General features: G+C 43.4%; 1 protein-coding gene across 1 annotated transcript in view; it reads right to left on the bottom strand.

The window, feature by feature from the left end:
* LOC134871300 (dynein axonemal heavy chain 9-like) overlaps positions 1-17,433 on the bottom strand; it is a 266,267-nt gene that overhangs the window by 1,621 nt on the left and 247,213 nt on the right. Inside the window, exons 72-77 of the mRNA XM_063894016.1 lie at positions 13,590-13,781; positions 13,254-13,445; positions 10,036-10,206; positions 6,364-6,546; positions 3,744-3,997; positions 3,515-3,650 (exon numbers count right to left, since the gene is read on the bottom strand). Of these exons, the coding sequence (XP_063750086.1) occupies positions 3,515-3,650; positions 3,744-3,997; positions 6,364-6,546; positions 10,036-10,206; positions 13,254-13,445; positions 13,590-13,781 (1,128 nt within the window). The remainder of the gene's footprint in view (positions 1-3,514; positions 3,651-3,743; positions 3,998-6,363; positions 6,547-10,035; positions 10,207-13,253; positions 13,446-13,589; positions 13,782-17,433) is intronic.

Genomic DNA, 17,433 nt, shown 5'->3' with positions numbered 1-17,433 from the left:
GAGGTAGAAGGGGGTGCGCCGCAAAAAAAGTTTGGGAACCGCTGCTCTAGATGATAGGAAAGGAGCTCTGAAACTTCCTTTATAACCTCCTTTAGCTTAGGAAACACTGGACCTTCCTTTAGGCGGCCACAACTTTACCTGCGATACAACATTCGGCCTTTCACGGAAACAACCGATCGTGACAAGAAGTGCATATCATGAAAGTTACGGTGCTTAAACTAGTAATTTTGAACTTGTATAAATGTATGTCCATAAGATATTGAATTTTAAACATACGCTGTAACTTGCTTAACTGCTTTGTTTGGAACATTCAACACTGTATTAATCAAAAGGAGAAATATGAACGTTACTTTTTTACTGAAATGATCAAATAAAGTCAACATTTCTCAGGGTTTGTCACAGTTTCACTTTCCTTTTTCATTTCCTACGATTCCATCCTAATGAAAAATATATGTCTCTCTGTTGTCCTCATTCATAAAGCATGAACAACACCATCAGAGCACGGTGCAGAGTCTCTAGTCTTTCAGTAGTCCTTTACAGGGAACTAGTCTCCCCACAGCAGACGCTGAATAATTATAATAATAACGTCCGCTGGAGCATCATAAATACGTGGGATAGTGTAAGTGCAGTCGGATTCTCAAAGCACTGCAGTCTCTTTTCCTAATTCCTTTGAATTCTCCGATCCACTATTCCTTAACCCCATGACGTTTCACACAAAGGTCAAGGAACAGAGCAGAGGAGAAGATGAGAGGAGCTAATTTTTGGACAATCCCAACATACCCCTGGTTTTTCTTTCAGTCAGTGTCTTGATGTTGTTGGACGTTCTTGTCCTGAGAGACAAGAACGTCCAACAATCCATTACTGGCACAGCTCAGCCAGTAATAGATTCTGAATTCTAAAAACAGTTTTCTGCATTTGGGTCCTAACTGCTCCGCTCTCAAACACTGACAGCCTGCGCTCGTCGCTCTGCTCTCTTTGCCTTTTCACTGTCATACAATTCATTGCTGAAATCTGCCCTTAAACGTGGTTATTAATAGAAAGCCCTAACAGAAACATTTTACAGAGCTTGAAACAAGCGTAAGATTTAGTAATGTTGTCGTTATGTGAGTAATAGATGTTTGATCAATTTAACAACATCAACACGTTTGAAGAACATAATGTCATGGTACCCTTGGAAAGTGTTGAAAGTCAGCAGTTTGGGAAGTGGAGCTGCCTCAAAAAGCACTCTGAAAGCAGTGAAACACAGAGGTCCATCTCATTAATTAATCCTCCTACACTCAGCGCCTGACAAACACAAGTTTCGCTATGCATGCACAGTGACTTTCAGGAATGACTGGACATCCTGATGACTTTAGAACGCTCAGAGGACAAATCCCTAATTGCATCTGCTTCAAAGTTTTTAAGAGCTTTTAAATATCCATAACTTTATGTTTGTTTGGGTAAATACAAACGATGGGGATCCCAGAGCAGGCCAGTTGAGATGTAAATGACACTACACTAAAGCTGCAACAACTAGTCGACTTTTGTTGTCGACACGTCGTATTATTTAAGCAACCTAGGCATTTAACTCATGACTCATTAGAACACACGCAAAGGAAATTGCAATAGAGTTGGCAAGCCACCACCGTCATTTTGTATGCTGCGGATTAGCATTTTACTGCTTTCGGTTCTGAAGGGGAAGTAAAAGGACCATTAATTTTCCCATTGTTTTGTTTATAAAGTGTCTAATCCCCATTGATGCTCCACACCCGTTGGCACCGAGTTGGATGCCAACTGCCAATAAAATAAAAAAAGAAGTAGTAGCTTCGTCTTTGCACCATCTGCGTCCTAAACCAACCACTGACGAAGTTCAACAGAGATGAATCATGGCAGGGGCTCCGGATCAGCGTGAGCCGACTGCAGTAAAATTGAGTCCGCGATTATCTAAAGTCTGGGCATTTTTTAAGGAAAATAAAGCTAATAAACAAGTCAAGTGTACTGTCTGCAACGCAGAGCTGGCCTACCACGGCAGTAAAACGGCGATGCATGAGCATCTTAAACGCAAACACCCAGGACGTCTAGCGCCCGAAGTTCCGGATGGGTAAGTTAGCCGGTTTTTGTTTACCTTTCGGAAAATGCGTCCTCTAGTCCAGAGTGACATTAGTTACTTTTAGGCCCTCTCATGAAAGATAATGTGTTAACCCAATTGCATAAGAACATTGAATTACAGTCTAAGTGTCCCTCTTCTGTTAACATTGTAAATTCACACGGTCACCTCGCCTACCTAACTTTACTTAGCTCTGTATGACTGCACGTATGCTAAATAGATAGGAAGATAGATAAATACCGTAGATAAATAAGTGTATACATAACTAATTATAAATCATTCATTTGTCAGATAAAATCAATCAAATTGATTAATTTAAGTCTACAATTTGTGGTAACTATGCCTAATAGTTTTCTATTTTCAGTTTGCTATTTTAAAAGTTCCAAGCAAAGGCGTGTGGATGACTTCGTCCTGCGGAGAGGCCCCTGCACCCCTCAAATGGCCAGACTCCTCACAGCGTGTTCTAAACATGCTGGTCTACGACATGAGGCCAATGTCAATGGTGGAATCCGAGGGTTAATTGTTGGCTAATCGAAAAAAAAATCTACTGACTAGTCGACTATTAAAATAATCGTTAGTTGCAGCCCTACACTACACATACACAGTTACTATGGTAACAGAGTGTAAAATCCCATATTTAGAGAACATTGTATTACAAAGCTGCAGTCTTCATCACCATTTACATACACACACATGCTGTCTCTCTTATCCTTTCAGCACACAGTGTTTTACACACAGCATCGAGCTGTCTCTGAAGTTGGAAATCCCTCTGAATAAAACGCAAGCTTCATTCATTAATAAAGATGAACAGGTATAAATCTTAAACTTCCTTGCAGCACAGAGCTGTGTCCAGATGGAGCTCTGCTTACTCTCCTCTCATTCTCTGCTGCTCAATGCCAGTGGCACAGAACTGGCCTTGGGGCTGAGAGGAGAATTTGAAGAGAGGAGGAGAAGAAGAGAGGGGGAGTTGTGAGCGGGAGCCTGTCCACCTGTCTTTTTGCCTGCGTCTCCACTCCTCTAAAGGGCGATCTAAGTGTTCAAGAGCACCGTCTGCACATTCCCTAATTAAAGAGTGTGCAGGGAGGCTCCTCAGAGCTGGGTGTGTACAGAAGCTGCATGCATGCAGATAGATGGAGCTCTGGGAAACTGAGGAATATCCTGCACTCTGAATGAAGCAGGACGCAAAGCAGAAAAATAAGACTCAAAGGAAATGTGAAAACAATTCAGGGGAAAATATCAAGTTACTTTACTTGATTTGCTCAGATTAAAGAATCATTTTTAGGTCAGCTCTTCTTTATGCTCAGTCTGTCAGCCATCATCACAAGTGCCATGGCTGACATGAGGTAAGGAATACCTCTGTGAATGTCAATAGAAGTGCAGTATTTTGTATCCACACTGAACAAAGTCAGCCATCAGTCAGTGCAGTACCTGGGAGTCCCAGCGTGCGCCCTCCATGTACAGCCCGTGTAAGTAGGCTCCATCACGGGGCGGCAGAGTGAAGTCCTCACGGTTTTTCTTGGTGACATCACACTGAAGACACATCCTGTCCAGAGGCCACTCATTCCTGCCATTCAAAAAGAGGTTGATCTGCTTTTTCACACCCAGTAGCTTCTGTCACATTTACACCCTTTATGTCTAATGTGAAAAACAGCCCTACCTTCGAGCCATTGCCTGCATGATAGCTGTGAGGAAGGACTGTGGGTTAAAGAAGCCAGCCAGCCACACCACAGAGGGTAAGACGAAGTCTGCTGACCAAGCCTCCAGCTCCTTGATCCTGAGCAGCAGGTCAGACAACCACAGCGCCAGGCCGGACAAGGAGGGGTACGCCCGCTTAGTCCAACCGTCTGGCACCATGTCCAGAAAAATAGCATTCTGAAGGTTCTCCATTTCACTGGTCATGGTTAACTCTCCCTAAAGTGTGGGGAACAGAATAAAAACTGGAATCATCCATTTTGCAGTCAATCAACAACACCTCTTTATGTGTTGGTCGAGGCAAAACAGCGATACATGGACATTCACATGTTCTGGCAACAGCAGCTTAGCAAGATCTATGTTAACAGGCAAGCCAGATTGGACCATGGAATGATAAGCTAAAAGGAGGCTAAGCTATTATGTGAGCTAGAAGGCTTTCAGTCAGTGAACAGACAGCGTTTCATTAGTAATGGTGTTGTAGCATAAAGGCCAAAGCATTTAGCATTTATGCTAACTGACCTTGGCATTTATAGCTAAGCATTGCTGTTTATAAGGTCTTTATTTGTTGGCTGATTAGCTAATTAAATATGTAGCAGATATACTGGTCGTAGCAGGGCACTGCCAATATATTTGGTACTTAAGTGAGAAACAACAATGTGTGTTCTTGTTTGTAATTCTGTTCTTGGCTAGCAGGCTAGCTCTCAATCAACGTCCAGGGTCCTGCCAAGCAGAACACTCGTCTCTCGAAGGCTTTTTTGATCTACTTTTACAAATTACATAATAATTCCTTTTGGAATAATTACGGTCTTAGGGTCAAAAGCAATACACAATTATTTGTTTCCAAATTTCTTTGGCTGAAGTTTATTTTCCACTTTTAATTGGACAGTTAGCATGTATTATAGCATTGCCTTTTCATCTTTTGGCCTGTTATTAAGTTCTTGATGCACCAATGAAGTGTAGAATATTATTATGATTCCATTTGCTGATACATTAGTCTACATGGCTTTTAAATCACTGAGCCGATTTATTAAGGCTTGTAGTGTTGGGGGATCGAAGCCTCATAACTCTTGACAAACGCTTTCCCGCTCTTTCTCTTTTCACTTGTCAGCACTCAGTCAGACAGTGATGTCTCATTCTTCTCTGTTCCTCTAGAAGACTTTCTGACAAAAAAGGGATACAATGGGTCAAGTTCAGTCCCAAATTTCCCTCATGACTCTTCACTTCCTGAGTATATCATAACCTTCAATGTCTTTGCAAATAAATTGGCATAAACAATAATCTTCAGGTGTTTATGTTTTATTAAAATCTGGTTTTTCTGTAGAATAATCCCTGAGATCCGCTTTAAAATCATTCAGTCATTTTCAAAGAAATTACACGCATTATCAATTAATGTTTATTATGATGAGAAAGCAATGTGAAACTTTGATTTTTAATTATTTTTGGATTGGAAAAACAAGGACCAACACTGGCAGAACACAGAGAAGGGTTCATGATGTAGGCTACTGTCAGGTCTCCCCAGCCCTACTTATTCAACTGTGCCTGTAGTCCAAACACACACTCCCAGACCAGTCACACATCTGAAGGTGAGGGTCGATGTCACAATGTTCCTGTCTGCCTGCAGTGAGCCAGCCTCTGGGTCTAAGAAGCACTTCACAGTGCCTTGAGTATTGACAGACCAATACCATCCATCTTTCCCGCTTATCCGTCAGGGTCTCAGAGGTAACATTTCCAGCAGAGGGCCCCAAACTTCTCTTTCCCTGGCCACATCAACCAACTGTGACTGGGGGTGCTCCAAGTGTCTCCATCATTGCACACGTGTGAATACTCTGAACTGCTGTTTGGTGCATAAGCACACATAACAGTCAAGAGTTTTCCCCCCATAACCCGCAGGCGTAGGGAGGCAAACCTCAAGTCTACTGGGGTAAACTCCAACAAAGCGGCACTCAACCGGGGGCTTGTGGGTATTCCCACACTCGCTTGGCACCTCACACCTTGGGCAACTCCAAGAATAGAGTCCAACCCCTATCAAGAAGTAAGGTTCCAGAGCCGACGCTGTGCCTAGAGGTGAGCCCCACCAGATCCAACTGGTAACGCTCCACCTCCCGCACAAGCTCCGGCTCCTTCCCCCCCAGAGAGGTGACATTCCACGTCCCCAAAGCCAGCTTCTGCCGCCTGGGTCTGGTCCGTCGAGACCCTCTGCTTTCGCTGTTTCCCGTAGGTGGGCCTGCGGGACGGAGAAGCGGAGATGTGGCCCACATTGCTTTTTCGGGCTGTGCCCGGCCACCAGACGCTCGCTGACGAGTCCTCCTTCTTGGCCTGGCTCCCGAAGGGGACCCCGGGCTTCCTCCGGGCCGGGTATCCTCGCTTTCATGTTTGTTTTTCATGAGGTCTTTTGAACCAATCTTAGTCTGGCCCCTTACCTGAGACCAATTTGCCATGGGAGAACCTACGAGGAACACAAGCTTCCAGAAAACACAGCCCCCAGGTTCACCGGGGCACACAAACCTCTCCACCACGATAAGGTGCTGGTTCTCGGAAAAGTGACCAATACCCACACAGACAATATTCCTCCTCAGTCTCCCCACCTTGAGACCCAGGCTGAGCTCGCGGAGGGAGCGTCTCATCTCCAGCGTGAGGAAGTTCATGCGCTCACACTCCTGCAGTGCCACCACCTGGTAGGGAGTCCTCTCTTCTGCCTTCCCCAGCAGATCCACCATGTTGAATTCCTCCGGGAGCTTCTCCATGATCTCCTCCAGCACCACACGCACCTGAAAATGTGTGAGTAAATAATCATCACATGTCACTAGTCAACAAAGCGACTTACATATACTCAATACTGTGGACAATCCCCACAGGAGCATTTTGGGGTGTAGTGTCTTGCCCAGGGACACAACGACATGCTGACTGCAGTGGGGATTGAACCAGCTCTCCCCTGATCCAAAGATCAGCCAGTATCCCACTGCGCCACAGCCTAGGAATCAGTGATTAATAAAACAATAACCGAGTGTAAATTATAGATGCTGGAGACGAGAACTATAGGAGAAGAGAAACTGAGGTCATCTGAGTCAGATAGCACTGACAGCTTGTGAAATACAGACTCCATAAATATTCAAGCAAATATATTTTGCAAGGCAGCTCTTTGTTTTTTAATCACAATGTAATCCATCCATAAAAATCAATGCTCACATCATATTTGTGTGGTTAAGCGATGAAAGCTAATGCTCATGTCAACACTTTCCCAAGGAACCACACCACCAATCAATCAACGGATTAGGCGCCAAACAAAGGATATGAGGTCATCATGTGTATGGATTTCTCAGTTGAGATATCCGATCTGGCAGCTAGGAGCCGCTGAATACAAAGGTGCCTCACTGGTTAGCTGCCACACACACACACACACACACACACACACACACACACACACACACACACACACACACACACACACACACACACACACACACACACACACACACACACACACACACACCTCAGAACAGCTGCAGAAGAAGGAAAATCAGGCTGATGGTTATACCATTAAAGCAGAGCCTGGTACATAACCCCCATTTTGCTGCTTGTTTAATGCAACACTAAGTATAAATTACTTTTAACAAAGCTAACACTGAAACAACCAATACCCTTATTTATCATTTTAAAATGTGTCACTTACTATCTTGAGGCTGCTCTCTCTCAAACTGAATATTTGTTTGAGCTTTAACACTCAAATCAGCTTTATTTCGGAGCAGTCCTGAACCAGAAAACACCATCCTATAAACCAGTGGATCTCACCTGGTCAAGCCTCAGGACCCACTTCTTTCTTTCGTCAATAAATCGCGAGCCAAAGTTTTGAACCACTCAAATGTATTTCACAAAAAAAAAAATATATATATATATATGCTTCTCAGCATACACTTTTAGGTAAAGTGAATTACAGTGAATTCCTTGTTCAGTGTATGGTGTTCATGAGTTCATTTTTGTCAGGACACAGAATCTGATGGGACACCAAATACGGTGTAACACCTTCACTAATCCTAAATGTCACTACGACTCGTTCTGAAAAGAGTCGCCTGTCAATCTCTATTTTATTTTATGTTATCTCATTACGTGTTCATTTCTATTTGAAGTTGTACCCATGGATGTATAAAGAGTAGTTCTACCACAAGTTATTCTCCGTGTGGACTGAAGCATCACCAAAGATGTTTTATGGAGAAGAGGATCACTACGTGACAGCAGTTTTTCAAAATCGTTTCTGGTCTCTGGCATTTCCAGTCACACGACAACTGCACGCGCAGCATTAGAAATGTTGGCCTTCAAAATAAAAGCTTGATTTTTCCGTCAATTTATTTTTCTTCACTTGCACATATGCAACATGCTCAAAATGAGAACCACTGCTATAAACATTCACCCTGGGGACTTTCAGACACCCAGATCACTCTGTGTGCGATTAGTTTTCAGTGTTTAGTGAGACTGTCGGCCAGTGAAAGTCGTTGGTTTACATATCTACACATGGTATCTTCCAAGCATGACAGTTCAACTTTCCCACACTGAGTATCCCATTACAATCACAGCTTTTAACAGCCAGCATTCTACTCCATAACCTCACCTACCTGCAGTTGCATTGGTCATAATGAATTCATTCTCTGCAGCCAAACATTGTTCAACCCAAAATACTCCTTTTATAATGAAAACCCACTATTAAACAATACACCAGAAAGTTATGTTTAATTTGGGGGAAATGTTTATAAAATCATGGAGAATTTGTTTAGAATGTTTCTAATTTAGGAAATGGTGCCACCAAAAGAGGATGCAGTAATATTTTTGGTATAATTAGTTTTCTTAGACCGGCTCCCTTTTCTTTTATGGAGTGATCACAGAAAAGAGAGATCTTGAGTTACTTTTTTTATTCAGAAGAGCCTGGTGTATGACCTCAGAATTAGTCAAATCTCAGAGCTGGAACAAGCCAATCGTGTTTATGTGAGGCAAATTTGTTATTGTCACAGTGAAAAAACTTGATGAAATAGCATTTAGATTGTAGAGCAGTATGAATGAAATACACTGCCCGACCAAAAAAAAGATCACACACTATTATATTCGTTGGACCGCCTTTAGCTCTGATTACGGCACGCATTCGCTGTGGCATTGTTTCCACAAGCTTCTGCAATGTCACAACATTTATTTCTGTCTTGCATTAATTTTTTTTTTAATCTTGTATTGATGATGGGAGATTTGGACCACAGCGCAAAGTCTTCTCCAGCACATCCCAAAGATTCTCAATCGGGTTCAGGTCTGGACTCTGTGGGGGCCAATCCATGTGTGAAAATTATGTCTCATGCTCCCTGAACCACTCTTTCACAATTTGAGCCCGATGGATCCTTGCATTGTCCTCTTGGAACATGCCTGTGCCATCAAGGAAGAAAAAATCCATTGATGGATTAACCTGGTGATTCAGTATATTCAGGTAGTCAGCTGACCTCATTCTTTGGGCACATTGCTGAACGTAGACCAGACCAACTGCAGCAACCCCAGATCATAGCACTGCCCCCACAGGCTTGTGACCTTTTTTTGGCCGGGCAGTGTAGTAAGGAAGTAATCAGCATTACTGAAGAAAATAAAAATGTAAAGATAAGCCCTTCAAGCCTTTCCATGAAGCCTCTGTAGCATCGATCAAACATGATTCATATGGCCAAAGGGCTAAAACCATTCCTCCATTATTCTTAGTTAATTACTTAATCTGCAACATTTTGAGAACTGATTGATTCCTAAAGTTCACTGGGTGCAGCTCAAGAGTTTTTTTTGGAAATATGAGGTATAAAACATTTGAACTTTGAAATCTGATTGCTTACCCTCATGCTGTTGCATTACAACTCAAATGTTACAGATTTTTCTCTGACATTACAGACAAAATTAGGAATCTATTGTGTCTAAAATGACACTGATTGTTTTCATTAGCTACAGCTCTATTCCTTGTCCAGACATACTCTAGGCCCCATGTATCAAATGAAGTGAAATCTTAATGCTACAGCTATCTTGAAGTTTGCTTCCAGCTCGGTGTGGTAGAACTGGACTGGTCTGCAGAAAACCCTGACCACAACACCATCCAGCAGCTTTGGGATGGTCTGCATCTGACTGCAGGTGGAGGCAGTTGTAGCAGCGGATTAATGCCCATGCATTTGGATTGAGACGTTCAACAATCACTAAAGGGGTAATGCTCGGTTGTCAACATACTTTTAAAGCTGTAGGATAGAAATAATACTTACTTTTTCCTCAAGTGTAGTCCCACCACCCTCCCCGACTCCTCCGTCCCGGGGCTGCATCTCTAGCACTGTGCGGAAAAGCTTCTCAGAGGTTTGTGTGAGGAACCCGATCTCAGCGTTGGAATGAAGGCCATACAGGTAGGGAGACTCGGCAGGTAAGTGTTGGTCGATGTACTGGAACAGAAGAAACACATGTCATTACATTTCATTTCATCAAGCTGATGCTTTTATCCAAAGTAACTTCCACAAACTTCCATACTATAGACAAGACTATGAAGCAACTTGGAGTTTAGTATTTTGCCATTGACACTTTGACATGTTATCTACAGGGGCGGGGATCAAACCACTAACTGCCTGAATGGCATATCTTCACACTAAACCCCTGAGCCACAGCCGGCCCTTTCAAAACTGTGTATAACTCTTGAGTCGTCAGAAGATTTATACATTTCGGTATGTGAAAGTTTGATATTCTGTGATACTCTGTATGGAATTACTTTTTCTTGAAAATGGAAACAGTGCAAAATATATTTCCACTTGGACAGGACAGTTATTATTATGCATCCATGGGGGTGGATTTCTTAAATATATTCATCATAAATATAGGCAACTGCAATTACATAAGGACAGAAAGTAATCATGTTTCTCTCTCCGATCTACAGTTCTGCTGACAAAGGAGAAAAAGCCTGGAAAATATGAGATATTTCTGGGTGAGATTCAAACAGTAAGGATCAATTGACAGACTGTATATGACATTAAGAAAGAGGAAATGTGGTATTGCCCATCTGCTGATCCATAATGACGATCAATATTCTTTCAAGTTAGTGCAGATGAAAGTCCTGATGAAAGTTTTGATGTAAAACATATTGGCCTTTAATGCAGAAATGCTTTGTAGTCAACTCGTTTGATCTCCTCTGTATCTCTTGGCTTACTTTTGCTAATTGCATGCACCTGTGGAAGAGGAATGATATTGCTGAGTCGTCTTCATGTCTGTGCCATAATATGTTTGGAAATGCTATTTACTTTCTGTGAATGCTATAATATCATATTCTTTGTACAGTTCTTCTGCAGTGTATAACTGCAGCCAATGGAGACAGAGTTGTAGTTAGTTGGCCAATTGTCACACTTCCTCATTAACATACAGGTGAAAATGTACAAACATATTCTGATTCAAACTGTAATAATTACATTGAACATAGATGAGGTCGCAGTTAACATCGCTGTAGTCTCATATCGACAAAGGTCCGCACTAGATATTTTCATGTGACTTCCTTTAGAACCTCAGATTGAGGAGGAACAATGTGGATTTCGTCCTGGTCGTGGAACGACGGACCAGCTTTTACTCTCGCAACGATCCTGGAGGGGGCCTGGGTGTACGCTCATCCGGTCTACATGTGCTTTGTGGATTTGGAGAAGGCGTATGACCGGGTTCCCAGGGAGACACTGTGGGAGGTGCTGCGGGAGTATGGGGTGAGGGGGTCTCTACTCAGGTCCATCCAATCTCTGTACTCTTAAAGCAAGAGCTGTGTCTGGGTCCTCGGTAGCACGTCGGACCGATTTCCGGTGAGGGTTGGCCTCCGCCAGGGCTGTGCTTTGTCACCAATCCTGTTTGTGATATTCATGGACAGGATTTCGAGGCGTAGTCGTGGGGGAGGGGGTCTGTAGTTCGGTGGGCTAAGGATTGCACCACTGCTTTTTGCAGATGATGTGGTCCTAATGGCTTCATCGGTCTGTGACTTTCAGCAATCACTGGATCGGTTCGCGGCCGAGTGTGAAGCGGCTGGGATGAGGATCAGCACCTCTGAGGCCATGGTTCTCAGCAGGAAACCGATGGACTGTCCACTCCAGGAAGGGAATGAGGCCTTACCCCAAGTGAAGGAGTTCAAGTGTCTCGGGGTCTTGTTCTCGAGTGAGGGAACAATGGAACGTGAGATGGGCCGGAGAAACGGAGCAGCGGGAGCGGAACTGCAGTCGCTTTACCGCATCGTTGTTACGAAAAGAGAGCTGAGCCCGAAGGCAAAGCTCTCTGTCTATCGGGCCATTTTCATTCCTACCCTCACCTATGGTCATGAAGGATGGGTCTTGACCGAAAGAACGAGATCGCAGATACAAGCGGCCGAAATGGGATTTCTCCGCAGGCTGGCTGGCATCTCCCTTAGGGATAAGGTGAGAAGTTCAGTCATCCGGGAGGGACTCGGAGTAGAACCGCTGCTCCTTCGCGTTGAAAGGAGCCAGTTGAGGTGGTTCGGGCACCTAGTGAGGATGTTACCTGGGCGCCTCCCTAGGGAGGTGTTCCAGGCACGTCCAGCTGGGAAAAGACCGAGGGGTAGACCTAGGACCAGGTGGAGGAATTTTATCTCTTCGCTGGCCTGGGAGCACCTTGGAATCCCCAGTCAGAGCTGGTTGATGTGGCCAGGGAAAGAAAAGTTTGGGGCTCTCTGCTGGAGCTGTTACCTCCTGACGGAAAAGCGGGAGAAGATGGATGGATGGACTTCCTTTAGATCAGTTTGCCAGTTAAACTTACAATCCCCACCACTCCACCCCATGGATGCATAATAATAACTGGATACCCATTACCCATCATGCCTGGTTGTCAGAGCACAGAGCATGCGCAGTTGAGTTTCCCCTTAAGCCCCGCCCCCGATCTCCCGCTCTCGGCTCAGTAGAATGAATGGAGAGAAATTAAATCTGGATTTAGCTTTTAGCGCATTTTACAACTTTAAGGACCTGATTTTTTTAATAAGGGCTATAAAAGGGTTCATACTGGGTAGTTTATTTAGTGTAAGATAAATTATCCATCGATTTACAGACGTCTCTTTCCCAATGTGAGTCAATGGGAAAAAGTCTTTCTGGACCGGGTGACATCACACACTGACACAGAAGTTGTAGTACCTGCTTGTTTGGCCACTACGAATAATTTCCTCAGAGTACGGAAGACTTCCTGGGGGCTCGCTACACCCCCACAGAGCAGATCCACCTCAGGAAACGAACACGACTGGTGATTACATTTGAGCAATATGAAACCTGCTTTTGCTGGTGACCACAAAGAACCTGGTGGCCCAAAGAACACAGTGCCGTCATTATGTTCTTCTATTATAGTTTTTTTGGGTATCTTTTCTGAATTTACATTTTAAGCTGTTTTTTCTTTATCTGTTCTATAATGTTTTGCAGCCTGAATGATTTTTCTGTATTTTCGTGTCTTGGAAAGACTAATATTGCCTCACCTTGTGGTAGCTTTGGTAGTCCATGTTTCCAGGCAAGAGGAAGCCGGGCGCCAGGTGCAGCCCTCCCTCCATCATCTCCGGCTGGATGAATTCCTCCAGGTAGGTCCGACAGAGACGGCGATCCCAATCATCTGTGATGTGACCCCCGTACATGATCTCCCCGAACAAGTAGCGCAGGTCATCGTATGGCACCTGGGAATGAGATTGTAAGTCGCTTTACTAGATGGTGGCTTGCTGTGTTAAGCTGAGGGCACACATGTTTAGACTTCCAATTAAGATTACCAACAGTGGTCATTGTAAAACCTGGCACAGAAATACAAACTGAAACATGTGTACCTTAGGATTGGCCTCCAGGTAGTTGTAGAGGACGCTGATGGAAATGGTGAGGTCTCCAGTGTTAAAGGGGTACGATCTGTTCCAGCCCTGAGGACCAAACTTCCTCCTCTCTGCCACCACCGCATGGAAGTAGCACAGGGCAAACAGAATGCTCTTAAACTCATTCTCTCGCACACACATATCCAGTGTGTCCTGGAAAACATAAAAACAAATTGTGGAACATTAAACAGTGCACTCACACCTCCTGGACTAGCTGCATAACTAATCCGCTGTGGTGTGTTGCAGGTCAGAAGTTGAGGCAGGCAGACATGTGATCTTTTGACAAGTCCTCAGCAGTGCAGGCACTATCAGATGAGAAGACTAGAGGGCAAGGAGCAGGGGTGCCGGAAGCACCGGTGCAGGGGGTGCAACCGCAAAAATAAATAAATTATATACATATTTGACCACGACACGGCATCACAGTGGTGATTGCAGCATGAACTAGACCTAATGACAGCACTGTAGCTTTAAATTAAGTCTGCTCTAGCCTGGCCTCTTGGATACTTCGACCGCAGGGTAGGCTTCAAACCAGGAAAAAGGTTATCCTACGAAGCTACGACACTGAAGCTCAGTTCAGTTGTCTGCGTTAACATTGTCTACGTTAATGTTTAGGTATTTGCGGCTACTGAAACTGTAATAGGCTATACAACATTGATTAGCTGAAGGTAAATATGTCTAGTCATATCCAAAAAAGTAAGCGACAGTTGTCGCAGACAACTATATCTTTCTGGGTGAACCAAAAAAAGTGTGGAAATGGGGCGGCTGAGCACTCAGCTTGGGATGTTGCCTTCTCTGCTGGCCGTGCACAACAGCTGTGAGGCAATGAAAATCAAGCGGGTGACACAGATGTCTACTGCTGTTCACATCCTGAGCAAGCACCCTGCAATGCACGCTACCATGTCAGAGGTGTGCCAGCTACTTCGCATTTATCTGACCATACCGCTCAGCAGTGCCACCGCGGAAAGAAGCTTTTCCTGCCGTCCATGACTGAGCAGCACCCCAACCACGTGCTGTTCCTTAACATTCACAAGGACTTAACATATGCCCTTAACCTTCAATCGGTGTTTAGGAAATTCTGTTAAGCTAAAGAACGACGGATTGCGTTTTTTGGGAAAGGAAAATAGGAAAATTGTGGTTTAAAAAAAACCTTTCTCTTCAGCCTTTCTCTTCTGTTGTAGGCTATATTCTAGCCTGTCTGTCTGTTTAAAATTAACTCACTTAAGAATTTGTTGTTGAAATGGCATAGACCAACCTGCTGGCTGTGCAACTGTTAAACTGAAAATAATTAAACTGCTCAAATGTTAACTCAACCATTATCCGTTGTCTGGCCTCATGATTTTTAATTGCCGATCCAATAGAAATTATTCTAGCAGTATGACGTAATTTCAGAACCTGGTGGGCTGCATCATGTGGGCCTACAGATTTAATTTGAATCCTTAATTTATTATTCACGAAGGTGAGGTCAAGAGTTCTTGAGCGAAGCAGAGCCCATTGTGCTGTTAGATCGAACTTAGAAAGAGACTTTTGTTTTGAAAAGAAAAGAAACTTTTATTTTGAAACCGGAAGTCGTTCTCATGCCAGGAAAAGCGGAGTCATTGAAGCACAGGTAGTGTGTGAGTGTTTGCAAGGCACATGTTGACTGCTGAAGGATGGGAGCTTAACTAACTGGCCATTTCCAGGGATGCTACTGGTAGGATCATGTTTTGATGTTTATCTGTAGATCTTTTGAATGTTAATTTCGATTGTTAAAGTGAGTTTAAGTGCTTTAGTTAGTGTCATTTATATCTGACTGTGGTGTGCTAATGTTAGCTTGTAATGACACACTAGTGCAAATATGGGAGAAATGTTTGTTTGGTGAAACAGTGAATGTAATGAGAGGCAGTTTTATGAAAATGCTGTATTTTGTGTTTTGTTTTCTTGTAAAGGTTTTCAACCTATCTATAAAAGACGTATTCGAACTGATGACTTAGTAAAATAAATGAAAGAAGAACGAAGAAACCGTCTGAGTTGTGTCCATTTTACCCTGTTGATGGCCAAGGCCTTTTTTCAAGTTTGGGCAGAAGTTAAGAATACCCCGATAACTTGACACCCATACTGTCAGGGTTGGGGAAACAGGACCCAAGTGCAGTACATCAAGGGGAAGCAGGTAAGGTTCCAAACAAAAAGCGAGCTTTATTCAAAAGCTGTTGATGAGAAAACGAAGCAAGGGGAACACAGGACATGAAAAACACTTAGCTTCAGACATGAAGGGCGACAGGAACAGGCAGGTACCTTGGACAAGATCAGGGAAGAAATGAGGACAACCGAACAACAGACAAAAGGGAAACAGGGACTAAATACACATGGGTAATCACAAGAGGAGAGACAGCTGGAAGGGGGAGGAGAAACACAGGGGCAACAGGTGAACACATCAGGCACAGGAGGGAACCGCAGATAGGAAGTAAAGCTTAACATGACACAAGAGGGAAAACATTTCAAAATAAAACACACAACACAAAGACATGACAGACACGAAACAAGGACACATATGCCAAACCTTCTTCTATCTATGAGCAACATTGAAGTACATCTATTGCTGTTTGAGGACGTGGTGGAGCACAAGATTGTTTCAATGTTTTTGATCGTTTCAATGTTATAGGGCTCTTGTAAAATGCAATGAAATTATAATCTGTCATTGATTCGCAGGCCAAAATATGCAGGTGCGTCTTGGCACTGCGTTGAGAATGGGAATGACGTTATCGGCTGCGCAGGACAGAAAACGGAGATTATTATTATCATTATTATTGTACTACCTAGTCCTTGAATGGAAATTCAGGTTATGATGGTGTGTCTTTGTCAATATCAGGCGCAGTTCATTTTACCAGATTATTAATTCAGAACTTGTAGACTAAATCAGTGTGTGCAAAAACACGCTACATGCAGTCCAATCAGCTTGAATGAAACCACCCAAAATCATTACACAGCACCTAACAACCAACCCACACATAATGTAATGACAGTTTTTTGTTTTACTTTTTTTATTATCTTATATTGTAATATCCTACATGAAAACGTGCGTGAATGCCAATTGGCCTCTGGAATTTTCAAAATTGTCTCGGGAACCCAGCCTTTCAAACTCGTTCTGGCGCTGCTGGCCAGGAGATTCCCTTTTAACTGTCACTGTCAGGCGCTTCCTACCTTCAACCATGTCCTGGGCTCATTATTCCAGACAATCAAATAAAAAAGCTGAATGGAAATGGCCTTGTACTCTTTGGGGGAGAGACGGTTAAATAAGCATGCCAATAACCCCCTATGGAAATAAGCAGGCTACATTGTCTTTATTCCAGAATGTGTCATGCTGAACGCCACAGTGTGAAATCCCCTGCTGCACTGCCCTGTGCATCTGAGTCCTAATAGTGGAGCAGATAAGTGAAACAATCGTTCAAATAGTGATACAAGCACCAAACTTGGTACAAATACTCCTTAGACATTACTCTTTTGAAAAAGTACGTGGGCCACTTGAAATTCAAGATGGCCACCCATTTTCCAAGATGGCCGCCATACAGACTTGTAATAGAGCAGCATATAACTGAAACAATCGTTCAAATAGTGATACAAGCAATAAACCTGGTGCAAATACTCCTTAGACATTACTCTTTTGAAAAAGTACTTGAAATTCAAGATGGCCGCCCATTTTCCAAGATGGCTGCCATGCAGACTTGTAAATGAGGACGTTTGACACATAATCTCACCACTTTGATCAATTTGGATGATCTAGGTGTTTAAAAGTATAGGATATGATCTAGGTGTTTAAAAGTATAGGGGA

This window comes from Eleginops maclovinus, chromosome 10, assembly GCF_036324505.1.
Source record: "Eleginops maclovinus isolate JMC-PN-2008 ecotype Puerto Natales chromosome 10, JC_Emac_rtc_rv5, whole genome shotgun sequence".
Taxonomy (NCBI): Eukaryota; Metazoa; Chordata; class Actinopteri; order Perciformes; family Eleginopidae; genus Eleginops; species Eleginops maclovinus.
This window is presented reverse-complemented; position numbering and strand designations above follow the sequence as displayed.